The 22,991-nt window shown below is 46.5% G+C and overlaps 1 protein-coding gene across 1 annotated transcript in view; it reads left to right on the top strand.

Annotated features, from left to right (window-relative positions):
* FREM2 (FRAS1 related extracellular matrix 2) overlaps nt 1-22,991 on the top strand; it is a 639,092-nt gene that overhangs the window by 600,134 nt on the left and 15,967 nt on the right. The window contains exon 19 of the mRNA XM_086935067.1: nt 5,785-5,912. Within this exon, the coding sequence (XP_086791193.1) occupies nt 5,785-5,912 (128 nt within the window). The remainder of the gene's footprint in view (nt 1-5,784; nt 5,913-22,991) is intronic.

The following is a 22,991-nucleotide window of genomic DNA, read 5'->3' as shown; positions in this document are numbered from 1 at the left end:
ACATCATCAGCAGTGGATTGCGGGTGCGCGATATATAGTTAGTGCAACTAACTATATATGGAATTTCAATGGTTTTGTGTGAGTAAAATAAGGTTTTGTAAATGCGAATTCCTAACTATATATGGTCTATAACCTATGGTTTTTTCAGTGAATATATATATATATATATATATATATATATATATATATATATATATATATATATATATATATATATATATATATATATATATATATATATATATATATATATATATATATATATGTGTGTTTTTTGTTTTTTTTCCTACTGGCAGTCACCAGTAGGTAGTTATAGTTAGGACCTTTTTTCAAAAAGCATTTTTTCTTTTGCAAATATCTTTGGCTCCGTTTGATGAATCTTCGCAAAATTTTCAAAACGAATGACCCACTCACTTTAGCTGCTGTCTTGAAAACTTCGGGGCTGTCCGGCAAGCTGGGGCTGAGAAGAATAGTGGGTCCCAAAACGCTTTTTCTCCATGTTAATTTCCATAGGAAACTGTTGACTCAGTACAGCCCGAACTGCTGAAAGGAATTGCACCAAATTTGGCAGAAAGGTAGCTCTTGTTCCAGAGTGCACTCTTTTTGTTAAATGGTTTAAATCCTTTCAGTAGTTCTTGAAAAATGTAAAAATTTCTCAGATATACAAATATGGCCGCGGAGGATCCGCGAACCCTTCCGATCTCATGTCTGAGATCTGAGTGGAGGCCAACACTTCAAACCAGGAAGTGTTGGCAGCCATCTTGTGACTCGGTTGAACCAAATCACAAGCAACAAGGTTAAAAACATAAAAAATCAATAAAAGGAGTCAGGGTAGAAACCCTTTGACGCCCTAGGCCTGCTCAGGAAGTCCCACAGTGACCCCTAGGGCCAGAAAACACTTTTATTTCAGCAGGATACTCATTGGGTCAGCGAATCCGGCCAAAAAAGAAAACAAAATGGAGCTCAGGCTCTTGCGCTTTGTTTAATTAGGCCCCTGTGTGGGCTAGGTCCCTAGGGCAATGATCAAAATGCATGTGGTGGCCCATGGCCCCGGGTACCACCACCTCCCTGGTGCTAATTGTGTTAAATGTGGGGGGCCATGGGGCCCCCAGCAGTCCAGGGGACCGCTACCTCCCACAGGGCTATGTTCATAATTGCAGGGGCCATGCAGGCCCCCCACAACCCCGGGGACCACCACCTGCCTGGGGGTTTATTTTTTAAAGAAAGGCAAGGGGGGCTCCTGCACCCCATGCAGCCCCGGGCGCAGCCACCTCCCTGGGGCAAATTTTGTTAAATGTGGGGGGCCACAGGCCCTCCAGCAGCCCCGGGGACTGCTACCTCCCCGGGGCTACGTTCATTAATTGCAGGGGGGCCACGCTGGCCTCCTGCAGCCCCGGAGACCGCCAACTCCCGGGGCTTTATTATTTAAATAAAGGCGTGGGGGGGGGGTCCTGCTCCCCCCACAAAGCACCAGGGATTGCCACCTCCCCGAGGCTAATTTAGTTAAATGTGGGGAGCCACGTGGCCCTCTCGCAGTGCAGGGACCACCGCGCTTTAGAATTGTTGGAGGGGGGTCTTGCGGCCCCACTCATGGAGCCGTAAATGGCCCTGGGGACCACCACCCCCCAGAGCCTGCTCCAGCAATGTCGCGGGGTGCCCAACACCGGGACACCGCGATTTGCTATGGCATGGCGGGAGCACTGCTCCCGCCATGCCACAGCAAACTCAACTTCTCTTCATGGAAGAGAGAGCAAGAAAAATGCTCTTGCTTCCATGAAGAGAAGCAGAATTGCTTTTGGGTGGAGGGACCTGCATGTTTGCAGCTCCCCTCTGCCCAAAAGCAATGCCGGCTTCCGCAGGAGGCGGTCACCAAGGACGTGGCCATGGCCCGGGAGATGGACCCACAGGGCCAAATTGATCCAGGTAGGGGGACCACTTTGGCCACGCCAACCAATTTTGTAAATAAATGAAGGATATGGCCATGCACCGAGGGATGGGGTCCCAGAGCTATATCAGCCTCAGGAGGGGTCTGTGTGGCCCCCTCCATAAAAAACCTGGCCAAGGAAAGGGGGCCCACATGACCCCCACCCCTTAAAAATATATATTTTTTAAAGGTTGGGCCCCGGGGGATGGGGTCCCCAGGGCTGAAATTTGGCCTGTGGAGGGGGGCCACACAGCTCCCCTCCTATTTCAAAAACAAAAAATACCAAAGGGCCAGCCCTGGGGGATGCGGTCCATGGGTAAGAAATCAGCCTCCGTCCCATTTTATTACTCCCCAAAAAATTGGGGACTGGGATCCCCGGGTCCTAAAAGGGTAAACAAAAGGGGGGGGGGGGCACACAGCCCCCCTTCCGATAATGAAGAAAAAAAATGTAAAAGTGACAATTTGACGTGGCCCACCCCCTTTTTTCACTACTCTGCAAATGCGCCTTCTGCCACGTTCTTGGATGGAGGAGGAAGTGCCTTTTGTTGGTGAGGGTCCTTCGGGCCAACTACCCACCTGCTACCTCCAGTAAGCCCCACAAATCTGGATTGCTGAGAGTAGGTGGTTGGAGGCCTCGCCTCTTTTTCCACCACTCTGCAAATGCGACTCTTGGCTCACTGATGGTGGGGTAATGAGGTCCCCTTGCCTCTTGAGGGCCTCAGGAGTAAAGTAGACTTCAACCCCCAATTAGCAGTATGCAGAAAAAAAAGAGAGAAAAGTACACATATGTTATTTGGGCTCAATGGGAGCTCAGTTACTGATTTTTAAGCAAGGCATCCTGCTTCACCTCACTCTGTACTCCTCTCTTTAGCTATCCCAGGTCCCATTGTTTGCCAAACCTTGTAGCCACCCCAAGCGTTCTATCTAGGGCATGTGCTGCTTCATCCGCTGCTTGGCAATCTTGGACTGCCTCAGAGACTTTTTCTAAGTTTATCTTATTGATGCTTTGCGTACTAGGACCCTGGTGGTTCTGGGTGGACTCTGAACAGGAAATACTTGATATGTGCCCGGAAGTGTTAGGCTGTGGTTCTGGGAAGTATGACGTGATGTGCAGTGCGTGAATGAGCACTGGAGAATAAAGATATACTCAACTGCAGCTCCCATGTGTGGCATAATCTATTTGCATACTCCAGGACTGGGAAAGATGCTACACTTGGTAGGGTTCTCAAACTGATATGGCTAATGTTGAAATATTCACAGTTATATTAAATTTCCTGCAAATGTGCAGATCTTTTCTCTCGTGCACTCATTTTGCAGGGTGCTGGGCCACACTCCCAGTATTATCACAGAGCTAGAAGCATGTTTCGTATTGCAGTGTTAACCCCATAACACTACAGTTTTGAACTGTCCAACACAGTGTAATATATTTGAGTGGAAAATAAATTGTACATGGTACCAACAGCAAAATGTAACTTTAACGCTAAATTCAAAAGTATAAGCATGGCAGGAAGTGGGTGTTGTGGATTCCATATCTCTTGAGGCTTGGGAACGTCTAGCATAATGTAGCTTTATAGACCCTCATTAGGCTCCGCCCACCTGACAACATGTTGCAGTGCTTCTGTGCAGCATGTAGAACACCATCCGAGAGAGATAGAGAGAGATAGAGAGAGAGAGAGAAAGATAGAGAGTGTGTGTGTCTGTGTGTCTCCTCACAGTATTAATAAACCCAGACAAACACAATTTTTATGATCACCTTCATGGTATGGGCCTTGGTCCCTATAGTGCGTTTAAGTCATTTCAAACCTTATCAAAAAACTAAAAGCACAGTTATATTTCCCTGAATCCTCTGTATTACTTACCACAGTATCAAGGTGCAGGTGGAGTTACAATATGACTGTATTGCCTCTTGGTTAATTTAGCGGTCTAAGGCTTGTTTACTTCAGTGTAATTCAAAACCTTGAGGGCCTCTTTTATGAGTTTTTGTTGTAGGAGAGCAACACAGGCCTTCCTGCCGCACTGCCCTACGGCAAAAGAAAATGGCAGGAAAGCACTGTATCTATCAGATGCTGTGTATTCCTGTCCTTTTCCTCTGCGCTAGTGTTCGATGGGCTGCTGTGCGCCAATGCAGACACCTTTGCAAGGCTGCCTGCTTTGAGGGGATGATTGTTTTTGTGCCGGAAGAGAAACCTTCCTGTACAAAAGCAATCACAAAAGGCATTTTACACTATGTGTGCTGCAGAATGAAGCACACATAGAAGAAGGAAAAACGAGGAGAAATGAAGATATTTTTCCTCGTTGGATCAGCGTAATTTTTTGGCGCTGCCTCAGAGTTACGATTTCTTGTAAATCTGGGGCCCTGTCAAAAAAACATGGATGTTGCTGGGAATGCCCCCAGCAACACCCAGTGCATGCCGAATTAACGCAGAAAACTACGTTAAAGGGAACGATATCTACAAGGCAGCATTAAACCAAAAAAAGTGCTTAGTGCTGGGTGGTAAATATGGAGCAGGCTCCCGCACCAGGCTCCCGCACCACCGGAGTGTAACAAAAAGTGACACACCAGCTGCGCAAGAGGCTTATTATAAATAAGCCCCTGAAAGTATTGTGCAGCGTAGTCACTCAGCACGTTGCTCTGTAGATATGCTCCTCAAAAATGGTATTGTCCAAGGGTAGCGCCTACCTCTACAATGGGAAGGCAGGTGAAGGATTTTTTTTGGGGGGAAGTGTTTAAACACAGGTGGAGATGATCTGGAAAATCTCTTTTGCCATTGTTAGAAGCCATTAATCACATAACTTTTTTTTGCTTACATCTTTCATACTTATTTCCTGCAAATGGCATATTTTACATTTCCAATTCGAAGGCAACATTTTAAACATCATTGTTGAGTCTCTCGACTACCACGGAATTTACTTTGCAATAGGAGGCCGCACATTTTCTGAATTCTTATTGGTAGACGTTGAGTGAAGGTATTTGAAAGGTGGTGATATGTAATTTCAACTCACGGGATAAAACAGGCTATTATCCGCCCATTCTGCGGGTGCAATTATAGAGGTGGGCTACTCCAGCTAAATGTGGAAATGTAGCTCACCATGGCCTTCATTCTAGTGCTCAGTGTTTCCTTGAGGGTCAAGCTATTCACCCCAATTCAGAACAACACTGGTGTGGTAAAAAAAATATTCTTGCACGTGGCCTATTTGTTCATATGGAAGATATCTTATATGGTTATAATCTGTTATGGTATTTTAATCATTCTTTCGAGTAAAGATTTGATTGTATTGTGTAAAAACTGGTGGTTAAACTTTCCCAAAATAACGTCTTATTTGTTACATTATCTCTGCAACTGAAAATACATAGCATATGTGTAGGTGAGCAAGGTGTAATATGCTATTTATTTTCATTTCTGTGTGGGGGATGGCCATGATTCATGAGATGAGAAGCCTTGAGTGGGTCATGATGCTCCTTTCCTCTTCCCTCAACTAAAGGTGTAAATCATTATTTTCTCACCTCAGTTATGTTCTGCTTTGTTAGTAACATCTTTGCACCGCAGTAATAAATGTGTCAATCTGTGTATATTAGTACACTTGTTCCAAATCAGTTGTGTTGGTATAAGGCCACACACATGTTCACCAGTATGTCATAATTATGTTTATGAAATTATGCGATTTGTTGTTTATTTTTTCTGTCTAATACTTAAAAGAATACCCATATACCTGATCAACTTTTTGCACTAAAAGCAATATTCAGAAAGTCTCTTGCCAAACTATTCAGGTTCCTTGTTGGACATGTGTGTAGGATTGATATTTCCAGCCTAGGAAGACCGAAGTAAATCAAATGAATGAGTGTATGTTCTGTTTTTCAGCCACCTCCCTGAGTTCGATGATCATGTGTGTTGACCATCCTGGGCTCACCTTTACCCTCAGCCTGGTGCGCAGTGAACCGACCTACAACCAACCCATGCAGCAGTGGAGCTTTGTTTCCGACTTTGCGGTAAACTAAGAGACCTCAGTGTTTCCTTATATGAGCGGTGGTCCTGAATTCTCTAAAAGTATTAAGTCCATTCGTGTATGCTTGCTTGCAAGTTAAGTGTATCATTGGGGCAAAAAGAGGGTCTGCCACTTGTCAATTACCATACACGCAGCCAAACACCGAGGGCTCAAGGGCAGAATAAGCATCATTTACAATGAAGACCCACTTTTGAAATTCACAGAATCTGAATGTATATTCATGAATTGATTTACTCACATATTGTGTAACATTAAGTGGCGGATAAATTAAATCTGGTCCCATGGGTGGACCCTGCATGTTAAAGGGAATGAATGTCTTGAAAATGTGGTAAACACCCACAAACTCGTACGTTTTTGTTTATTTACATACCTTTCTAGAGCATCGATCACATGTTGGATATTTTCAGAGGTGTAAACCTGCCAAGGGCATGTGTAAATCCCTGTCCAGAGTGGAAATAGGCCACAGCCATCCTCAGAATGAGTTGGAGAGCATGGAAAGGCGGAAATAGCCTTTGCGTGTACACTTTTACTAAACATTGTCACTCGTGCCTTTGTTCGCCATTAAAATGTGATCTCGGTTTTCCGGAAGCACTCTTGGAATTTTATGATAATTTTAATTATGGTACATTTTCTCTAAATGTAGATGTAAAACAACGGTGCTAGATTTATATGTTGTTCGGGTTCTAAGGTGGTCTGCAAGCAGTGGCATTCTGATATTTTCCAACGCGGAGTGCCCTTGCCCGAAAAATATGTCTCACTTTTATTATCAGCTTTGATCCTCTCGGTGGCTGCTCCGCTTCCGCGCGCTCCAGTGTTGTGTTAACAGGCTCAGCTGTCGCGTGCGTGACGAGGTGACCTTTCAACTCCGAGCGCCCGCAGCAAGGGCTGTTTCCCTGTACAGTCCGAAAATATTAGATGTTGACGTTATGTGATCGTCGGCAGCATGTGGACTGTAATGGAGGCGGACAGGTGTCCGTGGTCTCGAGTATTCGGCCGATGAAAGGTGTTAAAATGGCGCTCTGGAGAGGGCCTCAGAGCGGCCTCCCAAGCGTGTCAGCCTCGGCTACTTGTTCACATCCTAATGTTTACACATACCGGGAAATGGTCCGTGAAACCGATGCTTCCTGAATATTTTTTTTATAAAGCTGCAAAAGTTTGCAGGTTTTTTATTCTTGTTATTGTTAAAAGTTAAGGTTTTCGTACATATTTTAAAAACGGTACCATGACGTGATATGTGAACAAACATGTTATAAGGAGTTTATAAAGCGCACATACACCATTAGGTCTCTCGGCGCTCAGGTAAAAAAGGCAAAAGCTGTTTCTTTGTAATAACAATTTCCTCTGGATTCCAATGTCACATAAGTGCAGAACTACATAAGAAAGCATTTGTGTTACAAGCTATTTAGGTATATTTAGGTAGTTCAGTGGGTTCGTGTGCGTGATGCAATGGTGTGTGTAACCAGGTTTGAGATCTCCTAGTAAACGCGGGCCTTCATCATTCCATAGTTAACACAATGCGTAGCATTTTGCTGAGCAACGCCTGAGATGTGCTGTGCTGTGCAATGTCACCCATTGAGTAGCAGGCCCAGTGCCTAGTTTGTACACTAATGAGTGCCGAACCCTAAACTCACCTCGGAAGCCCGCGGCAGGTGCTATTAAATATCAGCGCACCAAATGCCAAGGTTGTGTTGTCTTCAGTGCACCGCGGGGCTCTTAAATCCATTACTAGACACCCCCTGCCCCTTTATCGGACTCCTGCAGTTTCCTGCTTTCTCCATTTGTAATGGGGTTTCCACCTTTCACGTCCTCCTCCTTTTCCCTTTGTTTCTTTTTCACTCTCGTGTTCTCAGAAAGGTCTGATGAGGTGAAATAAGTGTCAGTCCCCAAAAACGAGTGCCCCCACCAGCAGCCACTGGCTCCAATAGAGAAAACATACAACATTGTTCATATTAAAGCTGTATACATCTCCCAAACATGCTCTATGGAGTTCCTGGGTGTCTGTGATATCTTAGAACAGAAATGCATTTTAAATCTAGCTGTCATCACTTTTACCATAACATGCTTTTGTCAAGCGCAGGTTCACCCATGTCTCGGATTTCTTGGCTCTGAAATAACAGGTATTTATTGTCACCCTATCAGTGATACTTGTTTTATTGACTTCAGAAGGGTGAAAGGCTGAGTGAACCTGCAAGAATTTTAACCTGTGACCATGAGGTCAAACAGATCCCTGGAGTGGATGCGTTAGTCCTCTAAGTCACAGACCCAATTTTAGTTCTCTAGTTGATGATGAGGGGGATCGTAAGTGGCTGCAGTTCTGTCACAAGCTTTGTCAGAGCCCGGGGCAAAACATATTCTAAGGCCTCCCTAACTCAGGATGGTTTATCAACCTTGCAAGGATGGAAAGCTGAGTGCCTCTACCAGGATTTAAATCTGTGCTTTACACATTGGAAATAGGCATCAATAACAGACTCACTAAGGGGCACATTAGGATGTTTAACATTGCGGCGGGCGCAATGCTAAAAATGACCGTCATGCATTTCAATGCACAACGTGACAGGCACAGCGCGGTGCCTGCCACGTTGTACATTGAAATGCAGGGGGGGTACCATAGGTACCCCCATGTGCACCCCCCAGAATTTGAGAAATGCGCATGCGCGGGAGCCCGCGCATGCACATTGGGATCGAAGACGCGGCGGCGAAAGAGAAGAGGGAGCCCCTGGACGCCGCTGACCAGGTAAGTGGTTTTAATTTACTTTTGTATAATATTAAGCTTTAATGAGGTATTTAGAAGAGGGCGGGAGGGAGGCGGGCGGGCGGTGCGTAGTGGGGCTATGCGGAGTGCGTGAGTGGGCGTAGTTTTATGCCCACTTCGCGTAGCTCCGCGTAGCCCCACTACGCATACTACGCCCACCCTTAGTCCTAGAGTTGGAGGGGTCTTCTGAGAGTGAGAGGCTGAGCTGGGTGTCGTTGGCATGGAATATGATGTTGAGGCTGATGGTTCTGACGATGTTGGGCAGGGGTGTCATGTATGTTTTGAACAGGGTGGGGTTGAGGGATGAGACTTGAGGGATGCCACACATGATGCTCATGGATTCCAAAGTGAAGGTAGGTAGGCGGATTCTCTGGATTCATCTTATTGTGAACGGATGGATATGATCGGTTAGAGGCATCTTCCTGGGTCCTGGTGTGGCAGAGTCTCTTGATAAGGGTGTGCTTGGGATACAGTGTCGGACACTGCTGAGAGATCTATTAGGATCAGAGCCACTGTCTCTCGCCGGTTGAGAAGGGTTCTGATGTCGCTGATGGCAGCGATCATGGTGGTCTCGGTGCTGTGGTTGGGATGGAAGCCGGTTTGGGAGCTGTTCAGCATGTTGTTGCTCCCCAGGTGTTCGGTGAGAAGGTGGTTGTTGGCCTTCTTGAGGACTTTGGTGGGGAATGGGAGCAGAGAGATGGGGCGGTAGTTATTGAGTATGCTGGGGTTTGCAGAGGGTTTCTTGAGGAGAGGTCTGACTTCTGCTTCTTTCCGTTGATCTGGAAAGGTAGCTGTGGTGATGGACGCGTTGAGAATAGAGGTGATTTCGCCGCTGATTTCCTTGCGCCCGAGGTTGAAGACGTGTTGGGGGCCGAGGTCAATGAGTGATCCAGAGTGGATGGAGTTCATGATGGCTGTGGAGCTGTTTCCATGCGGTGAGTGGGTGGTTGTGAGTGGTATCAGGTGGAGTGAGGAGCCTGTTGAGGACGTTGTGTTAAGGTTTGAAGTTTCTGGAGATGGTGGGTATCTTGTTGTGGAAGTAGCCCATGTGGCTGTTGCAGAATTCCTGGGAAGGGGTGATCGTGTTCTCAGCAGCTGACGGGCAGGAGAAGTCTCTGACAGTGTTAAAGAGTTCTTTGCTGTGGAAAGAGCTGGCTTTGATGCGGTCCCCCAGGGCATCTCTTTTCATATCCTTCAGGAGTTGGAGGTTTATGTTGAGGGCTGACTAAAAGGTGGCTCGGTCTGTGAGGTCTTTGCTTGTATGCCATTGTCTTTCTAGATGTTTGCAGTTGCGCTTCATAGTCCTGAGTTTTGGCATATACCTGCTGGCTTTTTTGGTGGGTCTCATGGTCTTGACTTTGATGGGGGCGACTTTGTTGGTGCAGTTGGTGATCCCGACAGAGAAGTTCTTGGCAGCCTATTCCAGGTTGGTTGCAGAGTCGGGTTGGGTCGTGTTGAGGGTGGTCATCCATTGGATCTCTGTCACTTTGATCCAGCTGCTGTTGGAGAAACTGGGAGGCTTTGTGGTTTTGCATGGGGATCCAGTGATGGTGAAGTGGATGATGGTGTGGTAGGCCCAGGTGAGTTCGGTGACATGACTGTACTTGACTCTGTCACTGGCAGTGAAGATCTGGTCAAGTGTGTGTCTCGAACAGTGATTGGTATTGGTGACCAGTTGAGTGAGGCCGATGTTGCTCATACTTTCCAGGAGATTGGCAATGTTTGTGTCTTCAAGGTCAACAAGGTGGAAGTTTAAGTCCCCAAGCTAGATGTAGTGCTAGGAGTGGATGGCAAGTGGGGCGATTAATTTGGGAATTGCATTGCAGAAGCCGGGGAATGGTCCTGGCAGTCTGTAGGTGAGGGTGCCTCTGATGGTCATTCTGCCACGAGTTTGGTGTTAGAAGTTGAGGTGTTCCATTTTCAGTTTAGTGTCGTCTTTGGTGCTGTTGCAACAGTATGTTTCTTTTTAGATGATGGTGATTCTACCTCCGTGTTTGTTGGTATGGTCCCCGTGTCTCATCTTGTAAGCGCAGGGAGTATGGGGTGGCGATGTCAGGAGTGGAAGCAGAGTTGAGCCAGGCCTCTGTGATTAAGAGAACGTCAGGGTGTCCCAGATTTCTGTGGTGTGTTTGCAGAGTGATCGGGTGTTGAGCAGGAGGCAGTGGAGTAGTTCTGGGCTAGTCCTGGTTGATGGTGCAGCTGTGCTGATGGTTTCCGTGAGGGCTGGAGGTCCTGAGTTGCAGATGGAGCGACAGTGGCAGCAGGTGAAGGGTCCCACCGTTGAATGAGAAGATGCGAAGCAGCAGTTGTTGTTGCGGCATCCGTGGTCCAGGGCTCGTAGTTCAGTGGAGTAGAATCTGTGGGTGGCCAGATTGCCAGGGTTCCTGCCACTGGGTGCGGTCCAGACAGGGATGGGTGCACCTTTGGTGCACCTTCTGTGCACATGTGACACTTCTGCTGGGTGCGGCTGTGCTGCAGCCTCTTCAAATTAGGGCCTGGGAGGGGGGCGGGAGAGTAAGCGGGCAGGAAAGAAGCAAGAAGCTCCTGTAACCAGCGCGACACGATGGCAGAAAGACAAATAACAGTAAGGGAGCAAGTAAGGCAGCAAATTAACTTGGCAAACAGAAAAATTGGGCAAGAAAGCAAGTAAGGCCAAATTAGCTGAGCAAAACAGAAACAGCTAACAAGCAGCACAATAACTGATTAACACAGGAAAAAACAGGCAAACATAAGGCAGGACACAAGGCAACAACTGTAAAAGTAAGTGGGAAAGTAAGGCTAAAATGAACTGGCAAACAGAAAAAAGCTAACAGACGGCACATTCACTGAATAACACTGGCAAGCACAAGGCGGGGCACGAGGCAACAGTGACCGTGGCAGAGTCAGAAAGACCTGCAGCAAGTGGTGCGGATCAGGAGATCTGACATCCTGATGGCTAAATTTCCAAATGGAACTAGCGAGAGAACACAGGAACAAAGACATCAAACTGGAAAAAAGCTGTAACCACTCAAAGACTGAGTGTCCAGCAAATTACTCCCTCTTCCCAGAGAACTGATGCCAACAGGTGACATCCACTCCTTTAACCATTCAACCACTCACCACTATCTCCCTAGCATGAAGGCAATTCAATAGAAAGGATAAAAAAACTCAATTACTAACAGCCCATATGTGATCACTCTGAACACTTCACTGTTAGATGACATGCCTAAGCACACTGTTTTGATGACAAAATGTTGAGGAAACAAATATTGAGGAGGCAAATATCAAGAAGATAAGTGCTTATAGTTAAGTACAGATTTACCATTCTTAACTTCACATTATAAAGATATATATATGAAGAGTGATATATATTGTCAAGGTACAAATAGGGTGGAGTTAAGTAAATTAAACATAATCTTACCTATATGAATAAACAATCCTTTTATTTTGGTCCTGAATATTTGGATCCCACAATATTTTATAGTTGATATTCTGGTGGAATACCAGCAGCCTCAGCCTGTTCAAACGACTATTTATTTCTCCGGTTATCCATCTATGAGCAAAGTAGAACTGCGAGGAAGACTTAGATGTTAAGACCATTCAGTTCTCTAATTTTTAAGCCAACGGTGACTTTTATGTATGAAAACAAAAGCACACTGTTCAATCAAAGAGCAAAGAATCACCTTAAGTTTTCACAATTTTCAGCGCAATCAATATAGTACATCCACTTCCCTCATTAGGCAGTGCTCCCTTCCCAAGAAGTCTATATATTCACTCAACAATTGGCTACCACCTTCACCTTTGTGGTCACTGAGAGGTCTAAGTAGGTCTTCCATCTCTCTCTGCAGTCTATCATCTGGAATCTCAGGAGGAGCCCCTAACACTCTGAGCACATAGCCCCTTTGTTTGTCGATAGTCCATCACCTTCACCTTGGGGTCCGTCTTCATCATATTTGTCTCCAGACACCTCTTAAAATATTACAGCACCCTCGATGAGGGATGCAAGTCAATCTCACTGATCTGTGAGGTTCATAACCCTGCTACCACTTTCTCTTGGGAACTTTCTACCCCAAGCTCTCTTTTGGACATGGCCTGTATCTTAGCTTCAATAGACTAGATTACCACTGAAATAGTCTGCATTTTTGATCTGAGTTTTGCATGGAGCATGTTACACTTTCTTCAATAGTGAATTGACCCTCTCCTTGGCCCACATCTCTCGCATCCTTTGCAGCAGCCGCGGAGGTCGCTCCTTTTCCTACCTTGCCGGAAAATCCTGGAATGACCTCCACCTTCACACACCCCCATCCGTGAAGGACTTCAGGAAACAGTTCAAGACTTGGCTCTTCAACCACCAACCCTCTGAACGAGGCTCGCACCTACACCCAGCACCTAGAGACCCCCCCCCCCCTCCAGGGTGACAAGCCAGGCTCTACAAGAACCTCTGATTGATTGGTTGATTGAATGTATACTTCAACTATATGTGTGAGGTGATTACCCTTAGTTGGCCCATTCTCCATTTCCTTTTAAAACTAATACCAAAAAGGTCAAGATGGCTGTGCACTGATCGAAGATGTCACTAGTCAGACTTCCATAGAGGTACAAGGGAGGGAACTTCGTCCCTTGGGCCATTACTCTGAAGGAAAAAGCCAACTTGGGATACACTGCTTCTTTTTTTTAAAAAAAGAGAGAGAGCATAGCTAATCCTGATTTGTAGAAACAGACTAGGGCTACAGTCCTTGAAGAAAATTGTCACTTGGATAACTGGCTTTATAGCTAATACAAAAGTGATCTAACCCTGCAGCGAAGATTTCCTAGTCAAGTAGTGAAGCAGCAAATATAGAAAGCAGGCATATAAACAAAAGAATCACAGAAGAAACACCATATAGCAATAAAAGAACAATGGGCCTAATTCACCAAGGTTAAACTTAAATTTTTGTGTAAGTTTACGATTGTTTGCTATCCACAAAGATATTTTACTTGTATCTTTACGACTGCAGAGTCTGTGCACATAAAACGATAGGACAGTCATATCTTATGTTCGGAGACTCTGCAGTCGTAAAGATACTACTAGTAAAATACCTTTGTGAATAATAATAATAATAGGTACATTTATAAAGCGCATGGTTACACTCGGCCAGTGTGTCCCCGCGCTGCGGTGCAACTGCACAGATTTCCACACCCGGAGCGTCCCTCACTAACTATCCCGGGTGAAAAGATAAGTTTTTTAATTCTTCCTAAAACAGCTCTCCCGGTCCTCCATCTGGAGACACACGGGGAGTGCGTTGCAGTCCCGGGCAGCCAGTAGGCGAAAAGAGCGTCCCCCCATCCTAGCTCTCTTGATAGCAGGTACGCACACCAAACCCACCCCACCTGATCTCAACTGGTGTGGAGAGGCATAGGGGGTGAGTAGCTCAAACAGATAAGAAGGAGCAGTCCCCTGCATGATTCGATGACATACGCACAGTGACTTATACAGGACTCTTTCATGGGAACATCAGACTGTTTAGTTGTGCGTTCAACTTCTCTTACCCCCCCACTTACGTGCGTTCTTATTTATCGACCCCCGTCACCCCCTCAGACGTTTCTCCCCAGCTTCCAAGACCTAATGGCGACTCTGGTAGTCAACCATTCTTCCATTATAGTCTTGGGAGACTTTAACTTCTGGCCCTCCGACCCGGCGGAATGTGCTACCTCCAAAGAGTTTTCAGACTCCCTTCAGTCGCTCAACTTCACCTCAGTCGTTAACGCCCCCACGCATAGGCTGGGACACATCCTTGACCAAATTTGGCACCGTGATTGCCCGGTCACCTCACTATCCATTTCCCCTTGCCTTTGGTCAGATCATTCTCTGATCGCCTTCTCTCTATCCCCCTTTTCATTACCTAAACCCACTCCTGCGAGAACTGTCTGGGCACGATCATGGAACCGCGTTGATGTCGAGGCCCTATCTACCACCCTCTCCTCTTCCAGCCCCGACCTTACTGGGCTGCCCTCCTCTGGACAAGCAGAAGCTATCAGCAGCTGGCTGGGAGCAGGCTGCGACACCATCGCCCCTTTAAGGCGCATTTCGTCCAAATGCCCAAAGATGCTAACCGTTGGTTTTCGGACGATCTGAAGACCCAAAAACTTAATCTCTGCCAAGCGGAACAACAGTGGAGACGGAACTATTGTCCTGTTTCCAAAACCCGTTACACTGATCTTCTTGTACAATACAAGAAATCCATACTGGAAACCAAAAAAGCCTACTTTTCATCCAAAAACCGGCCAAGAGAAATATTCTCCATCGTCCAAGATCTCGCTTACTCTGACAGAGCCTCACTCAAACCTTCCCCTTCACAACCACTATGCGATTCCCTCAATTCCTTCTTTCTAGACAAAATCAGTAAGATTAAAGCCAAAATCCCCCTGCCTTCCCCGGCCTTCACTGACCCCTGCTGCCCACCAGCTGCAGCACATCTCGACTCAATTCCGTCCCTCACGACCGATTCACTTTCCTCCATCCTCCCGCTGGTTAAATCCGGCTCCCCGCTGGATCCTTGTCCTGCTCATATTTTGAAGCAGATCTACTCTCACTGACCCTCACCGCCCCTAACCCTTCTCAATAGTTTGCTGTCCCAGGGTATTGTCACCCCAGCATTAAAGTCGGCAGTGATCGTTCCGATCCTAAAAAAAACAGGGGCGGATCCTTCGGATCCAGCCAATTACCGCCCCATCTCTCTTCTGCCTTTCTTGGCAAAAGTATTGGAACGTCATGTAGTAAAAACCCTGAGTGAGTGTGTGGAAAGACATGGTGTTTTGGCCCCGAGACAGGCCGGTTTCCGCCCTGCTCATTCAACTGAGTCCGTAATAATATCTGTTCTGGACAGCCTGCGACAAGGAATGGACACTAATCAACCTCAGGCCCTGATCCTTTTGGATCTTTCCGCCGTATTCGACACGGTGGACCATACCATCTTACATTCACGTGTCGAGGCGGCGGGAATCGGAGGGACAGCCCTGCTATGGCTATCCTCCTTCTTGAGCGGTCGGACTCAGGCAGTTCGCCTGGGTGAGTACTCAGCTGAATTTCGACCCATCCAGTGTGGGGTTCCCCAAGGATCCTCTTTGTCCCCCCTCTTATTTAACCTTTTCGATTGCCCCCCTTATTTTTGCTTTACAGCAACTGGAGGTCTCTGTGTACAACTACGCAGACGATCTCCAGCTCATCTTTTCCCTCTCTTCCTCCCCTGACTCAATATCTAATTTTCAGTTCATCATGACATTCATCCAGGACTGGATGAATTTCAACCACCTGAAACTCAATCCCGATAAAACAGAGTTGGTGTTGACAGGTGGTTGCTCCAGTCCCTGGTCCCCTTCTTTTTGGCCCCCTTCCCTAGGTTCCCCACCTACTCCTGTATCTTCCGTTAAAACTCTTGGGTTCAAACTTAACAACCAACTTTCCCTACACTCTCAAGTCTCTGCCGTGGTATCTTCAGCCTTCCTCTCCCTCAGGACAATACGCAGAGTCTCACGATTCTTCTCCTCCGATGCGCTCAAGCTAATACTTCTGGCCATGGTAACATCTCGCCTAGATTACGGCAATGCCCTCTATCATGGCATGCCCGACTACCTCATGAGGCGTCTGCAATTGGTCCAAAACCAAGCCGCTCGGCTGGTTTTTAACTTACCAAAATCATATCACGTAACACCTCTCCTCCTCTCCCTGCATTGGCTCCCTGTCCGGCAGCGTGCCTTATTCAAGCTGGGCTGTACCATCTTTAAAGCCCGGACAGGCTCTGCCCCTTCCTTCATCAACTCAGCCATTCAAAACTACACTCCATCGAGAGATCTCCGATCTTCTTCCCACCACCTCCTTGTGGTCCCCCGTTTCAAACGGAAGAAGTGGGGGGGCTCCAAGTTCTCGACCACTGGCCCAGTTTTTTGGAATTCCCTCCCAACCTCCCTGAGATCTTGCACCCAGTACCCTTTGTTCCCTAAAGGCCGTAAGACCTTTCTCTTTACCCAATCCTTCCCATCTTAAATGGTCACACTCCCCAACCTTCCTGCCCCCTGAGTAGCAGTAGCCAGGTAGCGCCAAGAAACCGCTAGGTGTACGAGCGCTCTACAAAACTTTTTAAACTCAAACTCAAACTCTTTCCCTTATCGGCAGCCAGTGGAGTGCAGCCCGTGCTGCCTTCGCAGAGGCCTTCCTCGGGCGCATCAGAATCAAGCGCGCTGCAGCGTTCTGCACCCCCTGGAGTCTGAGCACACATTTAGTCGTCGCACCCAGATAGAGAATATTACCATAATCCAGGCTCGATGTCACCAGGGCATGGACCATGTTCTTCCTAGCTGCCATAGGCAGCATATCCAGGGTTTTGTGAAGGACCTTCAAGACTCCAAAACAGGCGCCTGCCACCTGTTTGGTTTGGTATTCAAAGGAAAGCTTTGTGTCTAACCATACCCCTAGATTCTTTGCAGGGAATGGGTGTAGTCCCCAGACTCTGGGGCCACAAAGCAGAAGACCTTACTGACAGTGCTCTCCCCACCACAAGCACCTCGGTCTTATTGCCATTCAACTTCAGGCAGTTCTTGGCCATCTATGCAGCCAGTTCTTGCAGGCATGCTACGAAGTTGGAGGCAGCCATATCCGGTGCCTGTGTAAGGGAGACCACCAGCTGTGTGTCGTCGGCGTAGGACATGACCCTGATCCCAAACCCATCAGCAATCTCTGCTAGAGGAGCCACGCAGAGTTTGAACAGGGTTGGGCTCAGGGTCGATCCCTGCGGAACCCCCTGTCAAAGCTTGATGACTTTGGTGACTTTGGAGTAATGGGCACCCTGCCTCACCTGGAAGCTGCGCCCAGAATGAAAAGATTTCATCCAGCTTAGGGCGCTGTCCGACACCCCTCCTTTCTTCAAACACTGCATCAAAGTGTGATGGGCCACAGTGTCGAAGGTGGAACTTAAAGCCAACAGGATCAAGGCCTCCGTCTGACCTGCATCCACATATTGCCTGATGGTTTCAGTGGCAAAAAGCAAAGCTGATTCAGTCGAGTAGCGAGCTCGGATTCCCGACTGAGTGGGATGCAGGAGATTAAATTTCCCAATATGTCCCGTCAGCTGCATATTTACCACCTTCTCCGCGACCTTGGCGAAATACGGCAAGAGACAGATGGGGCGAAGATTATCCAGTTGATCTGGGCCAATATGAGGTTTCTTGGGGAATGGCAGGACCACAGCTTCCTTCCAACATCCTGGTACTGTACATGTCCTAAAAGAGGTCTCCACCAGGTGTCTAATATATGGCTCCAGGATATCCAAGCTCCCGCTCAGCCTTTTGGGGGGGTGCCGGGTCTCTAGGAGAACCCGACTTTATACCGCTACAGATTTAAATTAGCTGTTCTGGGGAGGGCATGGTAAAACTCCTCAACCCTTCACCCTCATTGGCATGCTCTGTCTCCTCCGCCCCCTTCTCTCCTACTCGGGCGGAGTCAGGGAAGGTGGAGTATATTTTCTCAACTTTGTCTAGAAAAAAGTCTGCCACACGGTTGCCTAGCTCTTCTGAGCCCCCAGCCAGAGCAGCTGACGTAGCTAAGGAGGATATCTCCTTATAAACCCTAAACAGTTCACAAGTAGAATTGCCAGCCGATCCAATTCTCTCCAAATAGTATACTGTCTTTGCTCTTCTAATGAGCCCATGATAGCTCTTCAGTCCCTCTTTGTACTCCCTCCTCCCCTGGTCAGAAAATGTTTTCCTCCAGCGCCTTTCCAGGTGTTTGCAAGCTGTTTTCGCCATTCTCAAGGCGTCCGAGTACCAAGGAGCAGATTTCGGTGCTCGACCCGGCATTTTCCGTGACCAGGGGGCAGTGCTGTCTAGGGCCTCCGTGATCCGCCTATCCAAGTTTCTACGATCTCTTGAGTCTTTGGTCTTGGCAGGGTCATAACAAAAGGGACCAAGAAGTGGTCTGTCCATATAACAGGGAGAGGGGGATAGACTGCTATGTCTTCCCGATTTGCAAAAAGGGGGTCCAGTAGATGGCCTCTAAGATGGGTAGGGGAGTCTGATATTAGCCTAAGTTGTAGAGTGGCCATTTCCCGACGAAGTTCGCTCGCCGACATACAACAAGCATCATCAAAATGCAGATTAAGGTCACCCAGCACTAAATGTTTCTCATACTGTAGTGCCGGTTAAAGTAAGGTAGTCCATCAAGCTAGATGAAAAGTGATTAGTGTGGCCAGGAGGTCTAAAGATCCGAATCCCGTTTTCAATATAGTTCAGGTCCGCCTTAATTGTAAAGATCCCTGCCTCACTATCGGCAATATCGATAGACTCCAGAGTGCATAGGATGTGATGTTTGAAAATGATTGCTACTCCACCCCCATGCCGGACACTCTATCTATTCTGGTGATCGCATAGCCCCTAGGTAATGCCTCTAAGATCTCTGGCGCCGACTCCTCGTCCAGCCAAGTCTCAGAAAGAAACATGACGTCAACCTGACAGTCTATGAGCTGGTCATGGAAGAGGAAAACATAAACTTACACAGAAGTGTAAGTTTACCTTTGAGAATCAGGACCAAAGTACATAGCAGGAATTGAGTGTGAACAGCCAAGATCTAAGTCTAATGATTTACTCCAGACATGCAGACATTGTGTTTTTCCAATAACTTTATAATTGTAGAACTTTGCTGAAAAAAGCTACATGTACTCAACCAGATTTGTTAAAGCCTGATCTGATGCTGACATGACAGTGGATAGTATGAGCCGCCTGGATTTATGTTGCTAGATAAATCGGTTTTACTGGCATACCTGTACACTCAAGAACACAGTAGCGACTTTAGGAGGACACAAGCATCAGGTTGCGCTTCAGACTCCTGTGCCTCGGTGGTGTCGTAACACAGCAGACACCTGTTGGCTGCTACCATATTGAGTTGTAGCATTGCTTTCTTGAGGTAAAAAAAATCATACCCAAACCTGCAAGGAAACAATGGTGATGCTATAATTGAAAAGTCGCATCCTAGCCCCAGCAGGGTTGCTGACTGTACACCTGAAGCCAGTAGCACCATCTTCCACAAAGCTGCGCGTTGTCTGCTGTTTAACAGCCACAGGAACACGTGGTCAACCTGTTGGTCTCAGACACAACTTAAGGTTGTTTTTCCCCCCTCACAGGAAAGAGAAAGTCTTTTTTGCAGCAATAAATGAGACTCTCGAGGAATTGGACCAGTGTTTTTGTCAGAATTGCTACATGGGTCTCCCTCCTTGGACTTTTACTTTTTGTTGGACTGCTCGATATTTGTTGTCAAGGCGGCTCACTTTTCTCTGATGTCTGTTCTGTCTAACCTCTGAGGCATACCTCAGGGACACCATGAACAGTACTCTGTACTGTCCCCCAGGGCCTGGTAGTACCCCCAACCTTACAGATTGCTGACATGTGTCCTCTGCTTATCAAAAGTTATTATCATTTTATTTTTCCTCGTTTACTTCCTGAAGCTGAGCCCAGGGTGGGGCCATCCATTCCGACACGTTTACAAAGCCGCAGGAAGGAGGAGTGGTGGCACTGCTTCAAGTGTGCATGACGATTTGACCCAACGTCTAAGGCTGGCCAAATCTTCATGCGCACTTCGATATCTCCACCCGAGCTGTGCTTTAGAGCTAAGGCCAGCCAAACCTTCATGCGCACTTCAATCTCTCCACCCAAGCTGTGCTTTACAGCCAGGTGGAGAACAAGCAGAGGGTGATAGTCCCTTGGTCAGCGCCTAACTAGGGCGCTCACACCAGTCACAGCACTGCTCTCATGCTGGCTGATACCAGCGTGAGAGCAGCGTCTGGATTGGCATAGGGGACCTTGTGGCATGTCGGGAATCAAGGAGAAGAGTCCAAAAGAGCAGCGATGCTGCAGAAAGCAGGTAAGCATTATTTTTGTAATTCTTTTCCCTGGGCTGCCCTTCCCCACATTGTTCACTACTTAACCTCATAAGTGCTGCGCCCAGTCCAACGGCCGAGGGCACCACTACCTCGGGAGTGCTGCCGTCAGCCGTTGGACGTTTCAGCTGCACCTGCGCAATGGAACGTTCAGCACTGCAGCTAAGGTGTTAAATGCCACTGCAGCCGCCATCATTTGAATCATATTTTAAGCTTCCAGTTAGTCTGGACCGCAGTTTCTTTAGCAGAAACTTCAGGAACATTGTAGGGTGCACTTTTTGCACTCCTCATCTCGTGGCATCTTGCCAGTACCTCGACTCACATGGGCCAGACCTGAAAAGAGGGTTCTCTCTTTCTTTTTTTGCTACAAGGTATGAGACTCCTCTTCTCTATTAACTTGGCTGTCAAAATATTGACTCCATTAAAAAAAGTATTGAAAACAGAGCTTTTATCTGCCGGTCTGACCCGTCAAGTTATTTGTCTTCCTAGAATTCTCTCCTTATTTTGCGGTTTTAAGCTGTAGCACCAGTTCACATTTCAGTTCAATTAAAATCACAAATGAATTTCGCCGCCCAGACCTGCTCCACCGAAACATAGAAAAGATAAAGATGTTGACATCTGACCCCGCATTGTCATGCTATCCACTGATAAACAGTGAAAATCCAGTATGTTTTGAAAAGGAATTATCCATGGAGGTACATGGGAATTCAGTCTTGCTCCCTGGTTTGTTTGAAATGCAAGGCATCAGGACAGTGGCGTAACAATAGCCCCGCAGCGGTGCAAGGTGGGGGGGGGGTGGTTGAGCTTCAGGGGGGCTCTCAGCACTGAACACTGACTGAGTCTGGGACCAAAGTGGTGGGTGTTGGTCCAAGAGGGGGGGCTCCATGTACTTTGCAGGGGGGCTCCATCAAGTTTCGTTACCCCACTGCCTTAGGAAGTTAATAGACTTTTTCTTTAGCCCAAGAGTTCTATTCAGCACATTTAATTAACCCCTTTGCAGCGGGGAGAGGGGGGGGCGCGCACGGCACCGCGGTGCTCATGACGAGTCCAGCTCGTCATGCTGCCCAGTGGAGCTGGACTCATGATGAGCTGGACTCGTCATGACTCCGCCCACTCCAATAGAACGGGTGTGGAATTCGCCGCGCGGGGGAGTGGCGCGGCCTTTATGCTCCACTGTGCCTCATGTCGAGCTGGGCTCCTCATAGGCATCCATGGGGTTAAAGGGCCCGATTCACAAAATGCATTTTGGAGTATGTGAAGTAGTCCACTAGTGCCGCCTGAGGCACAACAAAATTCAAATCAGAAACCCACCGCCGGAGAACTTCACCTCTGACTCTCCTGTCTTTTCTGTGCGGGAGCTCTGCCCAGGTGGCAGACATCTCCACACACTTAGGTATACGTTTTAGTAGTAAATGTGGGAGGGGATAAGAGAGGGTGGTGGTAAAACGTGGAAATAAATATGTGTCTTAGTGGCAGGGTGGGTAAAAAAATAAATGTAAGGAGCGGCTTTGTGACCAACATGCTAATTAATACAAAACTCGCACCCAAATTAGAGTAAGACAATTGATGTTGTAAAAATACACTTCTAATTCTACTAAATCCTAATAGTGAAAAAACAGGCTTCTTATAGAAAACAGTGGAGGGGGCAAAAACACAAATTCATATTCTATGAATGTACATATATTAACATTCTTAATTAATTTTATATTTTATTTAATTATATTTATATATTATATTTACGTATACACACATTTATATGTAGCATTTTAAAGTTAATTATAATAATGATACATTTTCTTTTTAAAAATTGTAATAGTACATACAGTTCATTTTACAATACATTAATAATGCTTTTACATTTAATACTATTTAAATTTCATTTTTAGCTTAGTATAAAAAAGTATAAAAATCCATAAAAATTATTAAAAACATAACTTAAAACAATGTTTATTACAACGTAAATACAAATAAAAACAGTTGTGAGGGTGGTGACTTTTAAATGTAATGTATTCAAAGAATACTATTTAAAAACAGTACATATATTTAAATGGATTTAAATCTTCCTACAAAGTTAGTTTTAGGATATGGTGTGGTGCACATTTTTCTGACAATAGACCTAGGTTAAAATTAATTTGCGTTTCGCATTTAATCTATATTATATATATATTTTTATTTTAATACTAAACTTTATTAAATTTCTCTATAAAGAGAGCTACATAAACAGATGGAAATTACTAAGGTATCTTTACACCCATAAATACAGCTGTAGGAGGCTAAACCCTCTCATTTGAGGTATTTAATATTGTCACCCTTAGTCTACATCTAGGTGAAAATCTCCATTCTGAAATGGCGAATAGCAAACAAGTGAAGCATAACGCCTAGGCATAGGAGTAGGTTTTACACGTGAGTAGATATACACATATAAACT

Source organism: Lissotriton vulgaris, chromosome 8, assembly GCF_964263255.1.
Source record: "Lissotriton vulgaris chromosome 8, aLisVul1.2, whole genome shotgun sequence".
Lineage (NCBI taxonomy): Eukaryota > Metazoa > Chordata > Amphibia > Caudata > Salamandridae > Lissotriton > Lissotriton vulgaris.
Note: the sequence above shows the minus strand (reverse complement) of the source record. Positions and strands in the feature narration are given on the sequence as shown.